This window comes from Plectropomus leopardus, chromosome 22 (assembly GCF_008729295.1).
Source record: "Plectropomus leopardus isolate mb chromosome 22, YSFRI_Pleo_2.0, whole genome shotgun sequence".
NCBI lineage: Eukaryota > Metazoa > Chordata > Actinopteri > Perciformes > Serranidae > Plectropomus > Plectropomus leopardus.
In genome coordinates this window covers 3,922,890-3,940,379 of record NC_056484.1, presented here as the reverse complement: position 1 = coordinate 3,940,379, position 17,490 = coordinate 3,922,890, and the positions used below count along the sequence as shown (strand labels likewise).

The following is a 17,490-nucleotide window of genomic DNA, read 5'->3' as shown; positions in this document are numbered from 1 at the left end:
ATTATCCAATAATCCTATATTATGTATGGTCCTTAAATCCTTCTTAATGAGCACAGCCTCAGTACTTCAATTTTATTTTGATGCAAACAGTTTTGTGATTTTGCTTACTTTTACCTAAATAAAACATCTGAGTTATACACTTTAGAAACTGACAAGTGGATCTTACTTAAAATAATCTCGTATTGCCTTGAAAATGGAGAGTAAATATAACTAGGAATCTCAATTTATGTTTGCGTGATATCTAATTGTTAAGTTTACGTGAAATTTAGCTTCACTTAATTTTGCAAAGTTGTTGCAACTCAAACATGGCAGATGGAATTACCTCATTCTTTCTAATTTTTTGCAGCTTCAGTAAACTAAATTAGTCGGACATAACTGAGATAAAATCAATTCAAAATAAAACCACTGAAATTTGTATGTTTCTCCCCGATGCAAAATAAAAAAATATGTAATTCCCTCCTTCATGCTTAAAAAATATTCGTCATAAATAATGAACACTCCCTAATAGGCTATGCACTAAACACCAAGGCAAATTGCTTGTAAATTAAAAATATATTTCGTAACAAACCTTATTTTGATATTATGAATTAAAGCACAACCTCCAGTACTTGAGTCAGACATGGTAGATGCAGGGTGCTTGATAATAATTGAGATAATTTGTTGTAATGATTACTAAACCGCGAAGTAATCCAATATTTACATATTTTCAAATGAGAAAAATAAGTTGCTAAATCTGCGTATTATGATTGGCCAGAACCAACCAATAGGGTTCTTCCGCCCATATTACGTAATGCCGTAGTCGCGTGGGCGTGCCTGATGAGCGCGAGCGCGAGGACGTTGGCAGTTACGCAGTTGAGAGGAGAGGCTAACGGCTAGCCAAAGAAAACGCTGAAAATGGGGTTAAATATCTTCAAGGATATTGTAAAATGGCTGAAAAACACGGAATGTACAAACGTAAATCAAGAGGCTTCAGCATGAACAGACAGCAGCGAAGCAGGTGCAGCAGAAACCGCCGGTACAGTCAATATCGCTAGTCGCCAAGCTAATGTTAGCCTCAAACTTGTCAACCTCCAAATTAGGCTACATCAACTTTTTACTCTGAGAGTTTTCTTAAGCGGAAAAACGCCACCTTAAAGAGCTTAATGGTGAGTTAAAGAGTTGTTTCATATGTAAGAGTGAATTTCTTTGTGTCATGTTGGTGCGGTAAAAGATCGTGTACATTATATTGTGTTTTGCTCTGTAAAAATGATGCTGGGGCTAACTCTAAATTTAGCCTGTAACTTCATTTAAGGTTATTTGGACTGTGTATGTGTCTGAAGCTCACTTAATTACAGTCCCATGAACAAGGCAAATAAACACAAAAATATCAGTCTACAGTCTTGTACTTAACCCTTTGAAACCGGGGGAAATTGGCTTGATTTCTCTCAAAAATATGTCAAAGGGCCATGAGCAGTTAAGAAATGACCCAGAAATTATCAAGGAATTAGGAAAAAGTAACTGTAAATTAATAAAATAATAATAATAATAATAATAACAATAATTGAAAAAAACAACAACTACAACAAAAGTCAGAGGACATGACATTAAGGGATAAAAAAATGGCATGAAAAAAGTACTTAAATTTATAATAATCTGTAAGATAACTTAAAATATATAATTATGATAATTACAAATTGAGAGTTCTCTGGACATTTACCCCAAGAATTTTTTCTAAATTACTAATTTCTCGCCAAGTTGCTCTTTGGCTTTTTCCCACTTGTTTTGAAAGAAATAAATTTTCCAAGGTTATTGGACTGATTAAACACATTTTGACTTAATAGTGCGAGATAGAAGGTGTAAGGTGATTCCAGCTGTTCTTATTTATCTTACAGTAATCCTGCTGAAATGTGCAGCTGTGCACATGTCTTTATTTGCTTATTTTATTAACACTGCTATTTTTGTTTCACCTCCGTGCATGCTGTCTATTTGATGTGTTGTTTGTTGTTGACTATTAAGGTGTTGTCTTTTGTTGTATTATGCGTGTATGTACTTGCAATTCAGCTATATGCACTATGTGCCCAAGACAGATTTCACTCCAGGCACGATTAAGTTTATCTTTTCTCATCTGTTCTAATCTTATCTTATATTTGCTCACTGAAACTATATTGGAGCTTTAGTCCTCTGGACTGAGAATTTACCAGTTTGTGCCACAAGGTGTGGCCAAAAATCCATTATGCTCAAGGTGGTTGCAGAGGTTTTCCTGGCAAAGCAGACTGCAATGTGTGTCTGCAAATTCTAAATGTTTATCACCTTTTTCTCAGGTTATACCATGGCGTAGTAAGATCAAAATCAAAACAAAAATCATTATTTTCATGTTTTATTCATTTTGATGTATGCAATATGGTGTGATTGTGGTGTGATTGGTTTTGACAAGATTGCATCCAAAGTCAATGAGACTTAAGCTTTCTGTTCATCCAAAGTCAGCCAGTCATAGCAAAGAACACAATCGGTCAATACAAAATAATATTTATTCAGATTATGTGAAAACTTGTGAAGTGAGAGCTGAACATCTGTTTATTTCCTTTGTTAGGTGAAGCCTGGATGACTAGCAGAGAGAAGGCAAACATTGCCCACTGAATGCTATTAAAGGGAAGAACTGCATCACCTTTCTATGTTCTCATGAAGAAGAACAATCCCGAGTCCTGCTTTACAGGTAATGATGCTCCTTCAGCTGGTTTAGGTAACAGAGGTGAGTCATAATAATACATTTTTTTAAAGGTGATCCTATAGAGGGCATGTATGAATTAAATACAGTTAAAATTAGTATAAGAGACCTATGTAATGACCAAAGTACCTTAAATCATGTTGAACACAAAGACAAGAAGTTTTGTTTGAAAATGTTGGCCATTTGTTTTAAACTTTTGAAATACTGTATGGTACAACAGGTGTCATACAGGTTAAGTTTTACATTTCTCCCCATTTGCATTTCTCTTCTGTACCATATTATTGTCATTCTGCAACAACACAAAGAACCTTACAAAAACAAATCACTTGCATAACCTTCTAAGATTGGGGACTGTGCAGCACTTAGTGATAAATAACATTTTTTTAAGTGCACCCTACATAAAATCTCCTAGCAAGCAGTACAGACAACAAATTTGTGTCTATGCACCAACTATCACACCTGACACTGAGGAGATCCACAGGTGCCACATGAGGGCAGTGTAGGTTTGGTAATGTTGAGAGCACAACACCAGTTCAGCACACAGAGCAACACATCCAAAATCCACTTGTTCACAATTTGAGAAAACAATTTCAAACCACATTAAACTTCTGAGTGACCCAAGTATTAGTATGCAGTATCTAACAGCATAGAGATTAACCTCTTTTACTCCACCCCTCCCTACGTAGACCCTTTTTTGTCTTAGAGGGAACAAGGGATCTTTATGGGGAGATGGCAGCTCAACAGTACATGTGGCATAGAAGTGGTACACACTGTCTTATAGCTGGAACCTGAAGATTAATTTGAGGAGCAGCTCAGCACTGTGTGTCAATTTTTCAGTCATAAATAAGTAATAAACCTTACGTTGTCATTTTTTGGCATTTGGATGGTGAAGAATGAATGAAGAATGCCTTTTTTGTCATTGAACATCTGTATAACAAAATTTAAGAGCAACTCCTCTCAGTGGTACAAACGGAATACATAAAAATGACAAAATGATCAACCCAACAACTCATAAACTAAACTAGTATCAGCAGTAAACAAATAAATATCTCACAGTCTGTGTATTGCACAATTCCACCAGGATAATATAATTATTGCAGTCAGCTGTGATGTTGCTTAGTCCTATGTTCAATTAACAGTTCAAGTGAAACTTTAAGTCCAAACAAATATTACTCTCAGTTTTCTGGATGTGGAAGAGGTCATTTGTTTGCTTAGATGTTACGAACTTTATAGTTATGACATGCCAGTGTTCTGTTTATAGCTTGTTTCTCTGCCCCAAGTTGCCAAAATATGAGTCAATACATCTTTAAGTAGAATCTAGCCTACTTGAAATGCACACAAACACACTGTAGCAGCCCCTTTATTCTTGCAGAGGACTCATAATGGGCCACTGTATGTGTCGTCTGCTTGTCTTCAGTAATTTGGGACGTGATGTCACACAAAACTCCCAAGGTTCCTCAGTGTCCTCTTCATATTGTACAGTTGATAGAGAGCTCCCCACTGCGTCATTTACTGTCTTTAATGGTGATGGAGACAATTGCTCATTTATCATGAGAAGTGGTGCAGTGTGTGCCTACAATGGGCTTCTCCATATGGCCTCAGTCTTATTCACACACTGAAGATCCATTCTCACACTAATGATTCGCCAGATGCGAGTCAGTTTTACTGCCCGACTGGTCCAGACTGCGAGGAATGAGCTCTTTTACACGCTGCAGCTGTCCTCTCACTTAAAAAAAAAAATTGTTTTGTCCTGATTATGCAACTCCAGCTTTTTTCATAATTATTGCTGTGAAAAAGTGCAGTTGGATGAGAAAAAACAACTTCAGCACAGAGCATTGCTCTGCAGGAGTAGTGGCAGGGGTGCTTAGAGATGATAATCTGTTATAGAGTTGTGAAGTTCCTAATTGTGCTTTCATGAGATGCCGTTGATTAATGGACTAGTTGACGGACATCCTGTGAATGTTGTCCACATGTGCACTGTCCACAGGGGTGCTGAAGAATCCACTCCATCCCTCCAGCAGCATTGTGGAGTCTCTTTTCTGAGAGTACGAGAGCAAGAGAGTGAGGGTAGGAGGGAGGAGGGGGGAAGAAGAAAAGGAGTGGGAGCAGAGAAAAGAGAATTAAACTTTGAGGCTTTCGGCAGTGCTGTTGTAAAGGGGAGTGAATGAGAGCGGGGGCCGTGCAGCCAGCCACATGGGCTGTTCTCACTCGTGATAATGGAGGCCTTTCTGTGGTTCTTAACCCCCTTGTCGCATGCTGGGAACGGGCAGCCGTCCGCCCAACGCTCACAACAGACACGCTCACCCGCTAGATAATTGAATTTTACACCCAGGAAAGTCACCCCCTTCCCTGGCTGGGTCCCCAGCTACACGTGGCCCTGACAGGAACTCTCCCAGGATCAACATCTCATCCAGGGAAAGAGCCTGATTTAGGCTCAGTGGTAGTTAGAGTAAGAAAGAGGGAAATGGTGCCATGATGTGTTTTTAGTCAGTTGGTCAATCACTTTTGTCCAAACTAAAACTTCTGAAATTTTGCACGGACATTCATGGTCACCAGAGGATGAGTCTTCAGAAATATGGCAGTCCTCTTACTTTTCCTCATGCGCCCCCATGAGTTCATAGTAGTGGTTTTGAGTGAAATATCTCAACCACTTTTGGATGGATTGCTGTGAAATTTGGTGCAAACGCCTCCTGTTCCTCTTAGGCTTAATTGGTACTTTTACGATCCCTGAACTTTTCATCTAGCACCAACTTTTAGTGTCCATTATTTTGGTTAATGACCTCATAGTGTACTTTCTAAACTAATAACTTTCACATCAGACTGATGTTGGCCGTTATACTGGCTGTAATTTCCTGTAAGAGATGAATTTTACTGCTATACCGGTGCATACCTAAAAACAAGTACTGCAACTTTTCAACAGGCTGCAAAATATAGTGTATGCACTGTGGTCAGCAAAAACAAAACACGAAAACACATTGATATTTACTTACAGCTTGGGTTGCGTATCACTTCTGTTAAAGTGTCAGAATGCCCCCCACATGTTCAGGAAACTCTCTTTATTGACGTCCGCTTGCTGAAGGGTATAGAGAAAACAATAAGCAATAAAGACCTAATATTTTGTGCGCCTGGTTTATGTCTCTGATCGTTTAAAGCTATAAAAGTTGATTTTACTCTGATGTTATATACACACTAATTGCATGCCATAAAGGCTTAACTTGGTTAGACAGCTGTTTTATCTTTAGCTTTGCAGAATGTGCAGCAGATAAGAGAGGCATAGTGTTGCCTGCAGGTGGACACTGTATCATAGTGCCATCTCGTTTCCTACACATGTGGTAGAAATGCAGATTAGATTGAGTGTGTTTTGAGGGGTACAGAGATGAGGTCCCTAACTGAGGGGGATGACGTGTTAAGGTTGTGATGGTTGGGGGGGTATTGTTAATGTGAGGAGAGAGTGATCCAGACCCTCCCTCTTTGCCCTCAGGCTGATGATCTCGTCGGCAGGGGGACCTGGTTCATCGCCCTCACCACCTCTCTGACCAAACACAAAAGGCGTTTCCTCCCTGCAGCCGTGGTCACTTTCACCTGTCAGTCAGACTTTCTCCGTGTCACTGAGGGTCTGTGGAGGGCGGCTCCAGGTGAGCGCTCGAGTGGATAACGGCTCCTGCTGAAGGGCCTTCTTGTCCTCAGATACTAAGACTTTGGCAAAATCCTGCATTTACTGTAGTTTCCCACCACAACTTTAAGCCCAGTTATATTTACTGTATATATCTTTTTGGGTAAAGTTGAGCAATGAATATCTAATGACTGACTTACTGTAAGTCAGCACCTTATCCTCATTTTAACATCCTATTTTTGTCCCTTTTATCATTTCAATTTCAGCTAAAAAATGGCAATGGCAAAACAACAATAGTTGTGGATTTAATGGATAATACCCCCAAAATGCCTAGAAACATTGCATTGCATTGTGATTTTCTTAGAAAAGCTGATGTAAAATCAAGCATTTTAGGCTGCAACACGCTGATGAAATCCTGGTGAGACTGTCCATTATTCTAATAATACAGAAATTTAGGCCATACTTTTGATTAAGATATTTATATTTCGCAAGATAACAATAAAAAGCTTCTCATCTAACTCTTTGCAAGAAAGTGAGTGTGCAAATTTCCCCAAACTATTCCTTTTTACCCCTCTGAGCTATTCAAAGGCTCCACTTGAATAGAGATTTCTGGAATGCTGGATTATAGGGATAAATGTAATGCTCATGGAACTTCAGCAGTGTTTATAAAAGTAATGGAGTGCAACAATAATGAACCCCACACATTTCATCGTCACTTCTGAATTAAAACAGTTAAAATGATCAGTGCTTGTCTATTTAAACTAAAGTATATGGTACGTTTAAATCTATGGTACTGAGAGCTGTTGTTCAGTGGTGTCCCAAACATCGGTTGCAGTCATCGGGTGTATTTCATCTCCCTCGTGTTTGCTTTTTAAGCTGTCCTCGGGGCTGTGTTTACCCAGCTGTCACTGGCAGCACATACAGTGTACTGTAAGTGGGGGAACACAGAGACTTAATAAGAACTCTGCGATTGACTGACATTCATGCTGCTTGCCACACAATACCGTCCTGACTGCTTACACCCAACACAACCGGACTGTCACTCTGCAGCAGCTAATCACATCAGAGTCTGATGAGTCATTTCCTTATTTTAGATGTGTCGTACAGTTCACTTTAATTCTCAGTGCAACTCACAATTTTATTTCACTCTCCCTTGTTTGTAACACAGGCTTTCTGTTAGAAATCATGAATCTTTAGCGAAAGTAGAAATAATGTACAAACTCACACCTCACGATGACCTATAAACTGAACTTTGTGTGTAAAATCAGTGCAGTGCTCTTTCAAAGCGTCCACAGACTTCTTTCAACAATGCTCATACTTCCAAAAAAATAAATACATACAACAAACTACAAACTAATTTATTTTATTGAAAATAATTGTAATTTTTTGTGCGTTCTGAACTACTTATGTTAGACAAAATGTTGTCCCAGAAATAATTTTGATTAATGATATATTTAAATTGAGACTATTTTATGACACTGATACAATGATGATTTAATAGCAAAACAATGCAAGTACAAACTTTTAAATTTAACCAGAAATGAGAGCAAAATGTGTAACATTACATGAAATATTGTAGTTTATGTATGTGGTAACAACTGTATAATAATAGTGCAGGTATGACTAATAATAAAGGCAGTAGTACTTGATAATGTAATTATTGTGAAGGCTATTTCAATTAAACATTTTTTTGAGGAAAAGGTATTAATGTGAGAGACAGACAACTCAAAACATGGGTAAATAAAACCAACGATATCTGCATACCTTGGTATCACTACATGTAAGAGAAATACGTTGTTTCTGTGATTTGGGTGAATTCACTTTTAAATGAGTTCTTGAGCTTTACTGCCTGATTATGCTAAATTCTCTCCTCAACACTGAAACATTTACAGCAAGTGGCCTCTGTGGGAGGAAGCTGTGCCAAATATTGATGTTTTGTTGGGAAACTGACTTTAGCTTTCTCCACCAGCAGAGGACGACATTCGCCCGGCAACCTCTCTCCCACCAGCCCCCCGGCCTCCTCCTCCTGCAGTCAACCTCCTCTCTGTCCCCAATGAAGGCCCCTCCCATCAAAGCCATAACCTCTCCTAATCCCCCCACCCTTGTTGCCCTGGAGACGGCTCAGACGAGCAGGTGATGCATTGACAGGGAGCAGATGGTTCCCTGTGGAGGTAAGCATGGCTGAACAATGCTTCCATATTCATCATAAAGTCTCGCTTACTCTGTGTGTCTCCCTCCTTCAACTGCGCGTACACACATAACTTCAAAGTTGCACTGACACACAGATATCTGCTCGCTCGTGCTGATTGAAAGCGACCACATTGTGACGGGTCTGTCAATGCGGCGGACTGAGCGAGGTGATAGTGATGTGACAGGTTATTAGATAGGACTTGTAAATGGGAGCATACAGAAGACTACAGTACCTCAGAGGGGAGACAAGTAAAGTAAAGACAAACAATAGGGGTTCCTTGCCTTGGCCTCCCTGCGCTTGTCTTCTGCAGGTGTTTTCGGGCTTTTCGCTGCAGTAACTCACTCCTCTAAAGAAGCTCCTTCTTTAGCCCCTGTCTCCCCTGGAGATAAAGTACAGACACCCCACTCTCCCTGTCTCTTTCTTTCAGCTAACTCCTGAATAATCCAGCAACAATACAGGGCTCTGAGGCGGTGTGCAGCGATTCGCCGGAGGCCTGACTTGTTTTGGGGTGCAGCCGGGGCGGGGGAATGGCATTATGGAGATCAGCTAATGCATGTAAAACACTGCATCCATTTTTTTTTTTTTTTATTGGAACAAGTGGTAAAGAAAAAAAAAAGTCTGCGGTACAATAGAGGCCTCGGAGCGCTACGCTTAACCCACCACACCTGGAGCACACAACAGGGGGTGAGAGTGGCAGCCCCCCTCCCCCCTTGTGCCTCACCCGTCATCACCAGCACCTATCAATACAAGCTGTAAGGAGTTTGGTTGGGCTTCAGGAGGAGGGGGCTGCCTGTATTCACGGCCTGACTATGATAAAGACGCACAGTTAGAAGCCATTCAAGGGCCCTGTGCCCATAATGGAGTCACTAATAGGTGCCTATTCAGCAAGGAAAGTGTTTTCTGGAGGAGAAAAAAAAAAGTTTTGGGGAAGCAACAATCACTTTGTCTGCTTCCTTGTGTATGTAAAATTTATGCAGCGCTCCACCCCTCCACCCTTTTCCAACTCTTTTTTGCTGTCTTTTTTTTCTTTCTTTAAAGAGCGTCGCCAGTGAATAGACGACATGCATAGTTTGGAGTCTTCCTTTCATCCTTACTTGAAAATAAATTGAATGGTCTGTTCTCGAGTGAGTCCAGTCCAGCGGCAGGAATACACACTCTCTTTTTCTCCTCCCATCTCTTCATAAAACTGTGAGCCATATTCACAGGTGGCCAACTTTTACTTTAAGTATCTTTGTTACTGGATCTTTTGGATCTCTGTCAGGGTTCATCATTTACATTTAGGTAATGATGAGTGCATAGTAAGCAGATGTGTTGCTGGTCAGAGTTAATGAGCGAGCCTGGAAACTGTAAAAATATCGCACAGAAGTACATTACATTATTTATTTATATATTTAGCCTTTATTTATCCAGGTTTGTCACATTGAGATCAAGGATCTCTTTTACAAGTGTCACCTGGCCAAGATCAGCAGCAACACAGAGTTTAATAAAAACCAAAAAAAAATCACATAAAAGCACCTAGATTTGCTAGATTTGCTAGATTGCTGTTACATAAAATAATTAGATAAAATTAGGGCTGACTGCGTTAACACGTCAATCGTAATGCAATTCATGCCTTGATTCCACTGGCACCGTGTTGATGATATTATGTCTGCGGTGCTGTTTTGCGCTGTTCTCCATGTGGCTCTTTATCCCACTGGGAGCATCCGTGAGTGTTAAGAAGCAGAGTGTCCTGCCTTCTGATACAGTAGACTTGCTGAGATTATGCTTGTTTTGTCATTTTCCCTTGATTTTGTGGTCATTTTTCCTTTACTCTTGTGATTCCACCATGGCTGAGTAAGCTACATATATAAAAGCTTTTCTTTTCTGTTGTTAAAATTATGTTTATAGATGTTTTTACCCACTTTGTGAGTAAACAAAGAGGAGGGCCCTTGCATTAATTCTCCTACAGGACAGAAAGCAGAGGTTTGGTGGAAGAAGGAGTTGATACTGCTGATGTTGATTGGTGTTTCTCCTTGATATGTTTGCTTTTCTTTCTGCATTATGTTTGTGATTTTTGTAGCTTCCTCTCTGAGTCTTTGCATATAAATACACTTTCACACACTTCCTCCCTAGTGGGTCCTAAGTGATGATTGAGAGGGATTACTTCAGTATGAGTCTATACATTGTTTTTTTTCCTTTTGAGTTTTGTTTTGCCTCTTTGCCTTTATTTGATATGTCAGCGTAATTTCCAACCCTGGCATAAGTGTGAGGCTGTGAGGACTGATTTGATGTATCTTCAGACTCATAAAATGTACTTAAAGTCCCTTCTATATATGAATCAGTAAATAAGCAACAATAAATGTTAAAGTTCATTCTTAAGTATTTTTTATTAACAGTCAAAAATTCAGCTAATCTGCTTCACCAGGATGGTGTAGTTGTGGTTTGATCAGATTTTAACAGCTGTGCCTGCAACATTAGCCATCAGCCCCACAACTTGATCGAAATGATTTTCAATTTAAGGAAAATTCCTCCTTTTTGTAGTAAAACTTGTGTGTCATGCTCAAACTTTGAAGCTCAAAAAAAAGTTTTCACACACATTTGGTCAGTGTTTGTTATGTGATAATTTGAATGTGGCAGAAATTTAAAGATTAATCTCTGGCTGTTGTTCAGGCCTGAAAGCTGCCGCTGCTTTACTTTTAGCAACTATATTTGCCGCGGACTCCCCCCCTTGGTCCCGAGGCACCAGGGGAGCAGACCTTGTGGGTGAGCCGACTAATCTTGAAATGCTGGAACCATATTGAAAAGAGGGGGAATGAACTGAGAAATACTGGGACCATATTGTGCTGCGTGTCAAAGGGCTTAGCTGACAGATTGATGAGATGAGGAAATAACGGAGCAAACGGGGGGGGGGGGGGGGGGGGGGGGGGGGGGGGGGGATCCCAGCATGGCATGGCAACCAGGGTTTGGAGTCAGAGCAGGACTCCCCGCAGGCTTGCCGGGCAGAGCCGGCGCAGGTCAGCGCTCTTTGATTCTGGGTCCCGCAGCCGACAAAGAGCAGCACGCTGTGGGCAGGGCTGCTTTCCTTAGAACAGCATGAAAGCCCTTGTAATTGTATTTTTATGTGTTTTGTGAGAGGCTTTGTCAGCTTTGTGTGCTGATGTATGTGTTTATTTATGTGTGTGTGTGTATGTGTGTGAGGGAGAGAGTGTGCCTCATCTGACTAGTTTTTAATCTAATTGAGAGAAAAGATTGAACATTATGTAAGCTTTTATCTTAAAAGCACGACTTTTATTACAACAACTACAGGGGCATTAAAAGTCAGTGTGCCAGTTTTAGCTGAGTAACCTTCTTTGTTGTGTTAGATGTTATTTTAGCTGTCTAACAAAGAGAAAAGATTGGACATTAAAGCAAATGTAATCATATTTTATATATTAATAGTGAATCACATGACTACGTGTATGAGAAAGGTGTTGCTCTTACTGTAGCAAAAACCCCCACAGATTATGATTACCCAACCTTGCAGTTTTATTGTCTTTCATTTATGATCTATCATATTTTTGGTTTTCCAGCCCACAAATTTACTGTTAGATTCATTCTCATCATCCTCATTGTCGTTTTTTGTATGCAGTGGGCGGCAGTTTTCAGAAAAAGCTTTTTGGACACCGTGTTCCTAGCACCTAACAGCAGCATGTAGGTGCTAAAGCACCAGATATTTCCCTCAGGAATTGGTGGAGACCTAAAGCAGAGCAAAAATGAGAGAACATTGGACTTTGATTTATCTTGTAGTCAGTCAGTGTACTTCTGGGGACGTTTCAGTCCCCATATTTAGCTGCAGAATAAGCGCTCTTAGCTTTCAGGCTGCTCTCCTGTACAGGCAGCTGTGGATCCAGACCCAGGAAGAGTCAGAGTGAGACGGAGGAAACTGCCCGAAAGACGATAAGCTTTGCCCCGTCAGGCTCTGAGATAACGTTAACTTTTGCCTTCTACTTAGAAGTATTTAATTCACAGCTCACAGCAAATTCATACAATACAGTCTCTGGCTTTTGTTTGATATCCTGTGTTGGCCAAAACTGTTGTTGCACGTTTTTGATCTGTCGTTAACGTTGTTAGCCTGCATTAGCTTGGAGGGCTTACTTGTCTTGTTTTCCATATCATCTGAATATCATTGTCACCCTGAAGTTGTGTATAAACTCTATATGGAAAAAAAGGAATGGAAACATCAGTGGTAGTCGAATACTCGTATCGAACAGCCAAATTCAGTTTGACTGACATAAATCAGCTGTAGCCCTTGTGGACATACATGACACCAAATGAATGTTTTTCTCTTTATCTGCTGTGTAAATAGGCAGCTGTTTGCTAGCAGATTTTATGTTTAATGCTTGTCTCCGTTGCCCACCTTGTGACCAAAAATTTATTTAATATGTTTCAATTTTGATCTTGAGCTTTTGTTTTTATCTCTAGAGTGATGCACATTGATCAATATAACTCTAAATGTGCTAGTTATAGCCAAGTGGCTTCTTTTCAGCTATTTTCCCTCCGCCAGATGCTAAATTTGCTGTTAAAGTAATAATATAACAGACTTCATGTTAAATCCGAACAAGAAAAATAGAAAATTAGGTAAACAAAAGGATTTAAAAAAAGGAAGAATGGCAAAGGTCAAACAGCACAATATATAACACTACCGGTTTGAGTCATATTGGTTTTTCAGTTTAAGTAAAACTGTATTAAAACATCCTGAAAAGACACACAAGCTTGTATTAAAGAAGGCTTGTACTGACAACCCAAATGTTCTCTTCATAAAAAAAGCATTCACATCCATGCCACAAAACGACTGCGATTTTCAACCTTACTTCCCCTCACACAATGCATTTTCTGACTGTGTCTTAGCAACTGGTATTGTGGCATCTGGATTACCCAAAAAGCAGTGCAGAGCCCCCGTAGGGTCGAACAGAGGGAGACCTCGGAGAGAGCGTGCTTTAGGAAAGGAGATGTAAAGAAGAGGTTGATCTCAGATTGTCCAAAGAGGCTTTTGTACATGTCACAAATCGTGCTATTGTGATCAGAGTATTTTCATGTTTCTTCTTTTTCATTTACTTGTCAGTTTTAGAGAAATTAAACAAAGCACATTTTTCTTTCTGCAGCTTCTGGAGAGGAAAAATGTATAAAAAAGATTTCTTTTGTAGCTGAAGTGGGACATGGGTTGTGAGGGGGTGGCTGCTTGTGTCACCACTCTGAATGTTTGGCCTGGTCACCATGGAAAACACAGACTACTCCCCACTTGTCCACAGCCCTTGTTAATATTACACCAAGAGCGTATTTACTTGTTTTTTCTTTCCTACAAATCTTAAGATCAAGAACCTCAAACTCAAGTCACACTCAGGATAATAAGCTTTGATTGGAGATACAGATAGAGGGCTGTTCACATCATACACACACACAGTAGCACACACACACTAGGCCGAGCTCTGATTTGTGGAATTGATAGGGTCCATTGTTTCCACAGAGCTTGCCACTATATGCCCTGTAATGTAATTAAGGCCAGGAGATTTATGCTGTTGTGAAGCAGCCCAGAACCTGATCCATGTTGTGTCTGGAGTCGGGCTGAAAAGCCCTCTCTCTGTCCAGCTGCTCCTGATTTCTGTTCTGGCCTCTGTCACTGTGTGGGGCTACAGTGCTGTTCACTTCTTAATTGAAAGCTTTGGTTTATTGTCGGCCTCGTTTTTGTGTTGCATGTGGAGGGAAAACAGAGTTTAAGTTTGTTATTTCCCTGCAAATTTGTAGCAAACTCAGAAGGGACATAGCTCTGTCCCTTTTTTCTTTCCAAGGAAACGACATGCTTGAGAGAGTTGCACCAGTTTAGCAGGGTGGTAATTATTAACAGGCATAAGCTATTTAAATAGAGAGCATGATTTAACCTCCCACAGAGAGGCTCTATTCTTAAATCAGTCAACTACAAAGCATGGAGGTATATTATTGAACCTTTTGTGGGGCAAAATGGCAGTGCTTTCTTGTTACTTCTATGATGAAATATTCACATTTTTACCAAGAATATAAGTAAAATGAGAGACTAGAGGTCACTGGAGATGTCTGCTGTCGAGAGAAGAGAAGCTCCAGAGCCTCACTGGGAAAACAGACCTTCCAGAAATCAGGATTTCAAGCATCCCCGGAGGCTTCTGGCGCAGCCCAGGCATCCCATCAGCACGAGCACCTGGCTGCCTGACGGCTCCCGCTCTGCACACCACGCTCACAGGGTGAGTCCATCCATGCCCACCCAGCTCTTCCTAAATCCACAGCTGAGCGGGCCTGCTGCCGCCACCGCCCACAACTCCAATATCCCAAATGAAAGACACGTCAAACGCTGCTGAATGAACCCCATGTAGAGAACATGTGAGAGAAGATCCGTAAGACCCGGAGCATCTGTCCACCTCACTGACACTAATGAATGTTAAGTAGGTTAGCTGCTGGTGTGCCACTGTCCCACAGGTCATTGTGACTGGTGGTGGCAGTGGGGCTGCGCTTTTGTCAGGGTGCGCCAACCCCCTGTGAGACATCTAAAATGGCTGGACCGCTTACTCCAGCAGCAATAGTTGCCATATTGATCCCCCTTGCTTGCAGATTAAAGCATAAAGGGAGCTCTGTCCTGCCAGCGGGGGTCCCCAGTGACTCCGGAGCTCATTTCAGGGTCACAGAGTCCTTGCAGCCCCCTGACCCTAACCCCAACGTGAACACACACACACCGGTGCAGGACAGGACAGAAACCTTTCCAGGGATGAACCCCATTAAACAGGATTGGTCGGATGCTCACATTCACGGCTCATTATAGCTGACCCCGGGCTTTCTCTCTCTCAATCTGGGTGCGTTCCTATTCTGTCTCTGCCTCTAACCTGGCCAAAGCCATGCTGAGGTGGTCACACTCGCCTTTTGTTTGCCATTGATAGCTCGGACATTTGTTTGATTGTTTTCTGAACTGAATCTCCTCGTCGGTTGTGTTGCAGTGCATTTTAGAGTTCCTGTGGTGTGCTTTTAAAGTTTTTGTCTAGGCTTTAGAAACTGTGCAGCTCTTTTGTCTCAAGGTTCGTTGGTTTATCGACAAATCCGGCAGCTGATTCATGTGTTGTGATCTGAAGCCCTGCTGCCATTGCTGCAGTGGCAGAGTTGAACTGAACACATTTACTTGAGTTGGAAGTTGACAACAGACAATGGACAATATATCAAATGGATAATTTTTGCAGAGCTCCAGACTGTGACTATTTAGTTGCATAGTTACGGAGCACTACTGAGGTTTGCAAATACTAGAATTAAAGCTTGTCTATTTCCACATACGTCTATATGATGTGTGTTAGTGCGTCCTCAGTGCTGACCTCACCAGGATGCAGCTCTGATATGTTGCTCTCTGTTCAATGCCTGCTCCCTTAATTAAATGTTGATTAAATGCCTATTAATGTGGCCTGACTCACAGACAGGGTGTAATCAGGTGAAACAGAATTAATAAAACATCCCGTGTGCTGCTCAGGAGAGAAGGAAGGGCTCCCCTGAGAAACACGGACAGATGGCGGCCGCAATCACAGGAGAGAGAGGAGAAAGCAGAGTGGGAGACGGGATAAAGCAAAGACCAGCCACCACTTTGGTGATTAGTTCGAAATTGGTAATTTGATCTAGCCCCTTCCACCTACTCATTATTGATAAGGCCGACCATATTTCCCCCTGCTGGCTCACACCGGCACCACAGCACTTCCTGCCTGCCTGATTTCTGCCAGCCCACGCCACTTTGCTCTCAATGGATCTGACAGGAAGTGCCTTGAGGTGGGGTTTGCGTGGAAAAGGGGGGGGTACATGATGTCGACACACGCACAGTGGAAATCCCATCTGCTAGGAATCTCCCTAATCTCATCATCTTAATTGAACAAGGAAAAGGGGAGCAGCAATCACTTTAGACAAACTCTATATGGGATTATGTGTTGTATTTGTGATGATGGGTCAAATGACAATATCAAAAGCAGGAAGAGGCCGCAGAGTGATGCAGTTTTGTTTGAGCCACAACACTAGCTTTGGTTGTAGCATTGTAGCATGTTTTTACAAATTGATATGATTCCGATTTATGCCATTTTATTCTTTATTGTCACCAAAGTAGTAAATTAATCAAACCATGTTTATTGAGATTAGGTTTATTTAGTTGCTGTTACTTCAACTTTGGATTGTATCACATGGTCTTCATCGGCATGTGAAAGTTTGTTCAGTTGTCATGGAATTGTAGATGTTAACATTTCTGCATTAAAAAAAAAATAATATATATATATATATATATATATATATACATTGCAGCTTCCGTTTGCACAGCTTCAACTTGTGGTCTATGACAATGGCCCAATGTGACAGTTGGTCTTTGTAGTTAGTTATTTGTCCCACCCCTCCTCCACTGTGATTGGGTGGCTTGGCAAAAAATGACAGTGACGAGCGCAGCTTTACCAAAAGCTGAACATTTTTTATATGTCATTGAAATCTCCAAAACATGCAGCACCCACCACAGAGCAGACACTCAGCGTCGCCTCATGCTGCTGCCGTTTATGGCATAGTGTAAATATGGAGTGCTTCCAATTGTTGGTTGTTTCGCACGAGTGGCGTTCTTCTTCCTTTGACATTTAATGGCAGACGAAAACACTTGCAGGCGGTTTTGCTGCCCCGTCAAGTCCAAAACAATTGCATCCCTAGTACGAACAACACTGGCGACAAAGAGTTTCATTACATTTTCAGAATTTTGGCATCGACTTTTTACCAATGTAACACTTCTCGTTTCATCCCTAGTACTTCATATTGAATAGAAATACTATTAAAAAAATAAATTAATTAAAAATATATTTTTAAAGGCACAGTTTAGGTAATTTCTTTGTAACCTCTTAGAAAACGTAAAATTGACACAATATTTGCAACATTTATTTCTGTAATCATTTTCTGTCCCTTATTTTCTGTTTCAGGTCACATAATTTCTCCACATTGTCCTGGGCC

General features: G+C 40.8%; 1 protein-coding gene across 1 annotated transcript in view; it reads left to right on the top strand.

The window, feature by feature from the left end:
• The first annotated feature begins 14,537 nt into the window (after window positions 1–14,537).
• LOC121961685 (histone-lysine N-methyltransferase 2B) overlaps window positions 14,538–17,490 on the top strand; it is a 38,117-nt gene continuing 35,164 nt past the window's right edge. Inside the window, exon 1 of the mRNA XM_042511751.1 lies at window positions 14,538–14,738. Within this exon, the coding sequence (XP_042367685.1) occupies window positions 14,571–14,738 (168 nt within the window). The 5' untranslated portion in view covers window positions 14,538–14,570. The remainder of the gene's footprint in view (window positions 14,739–17,490) is intronic.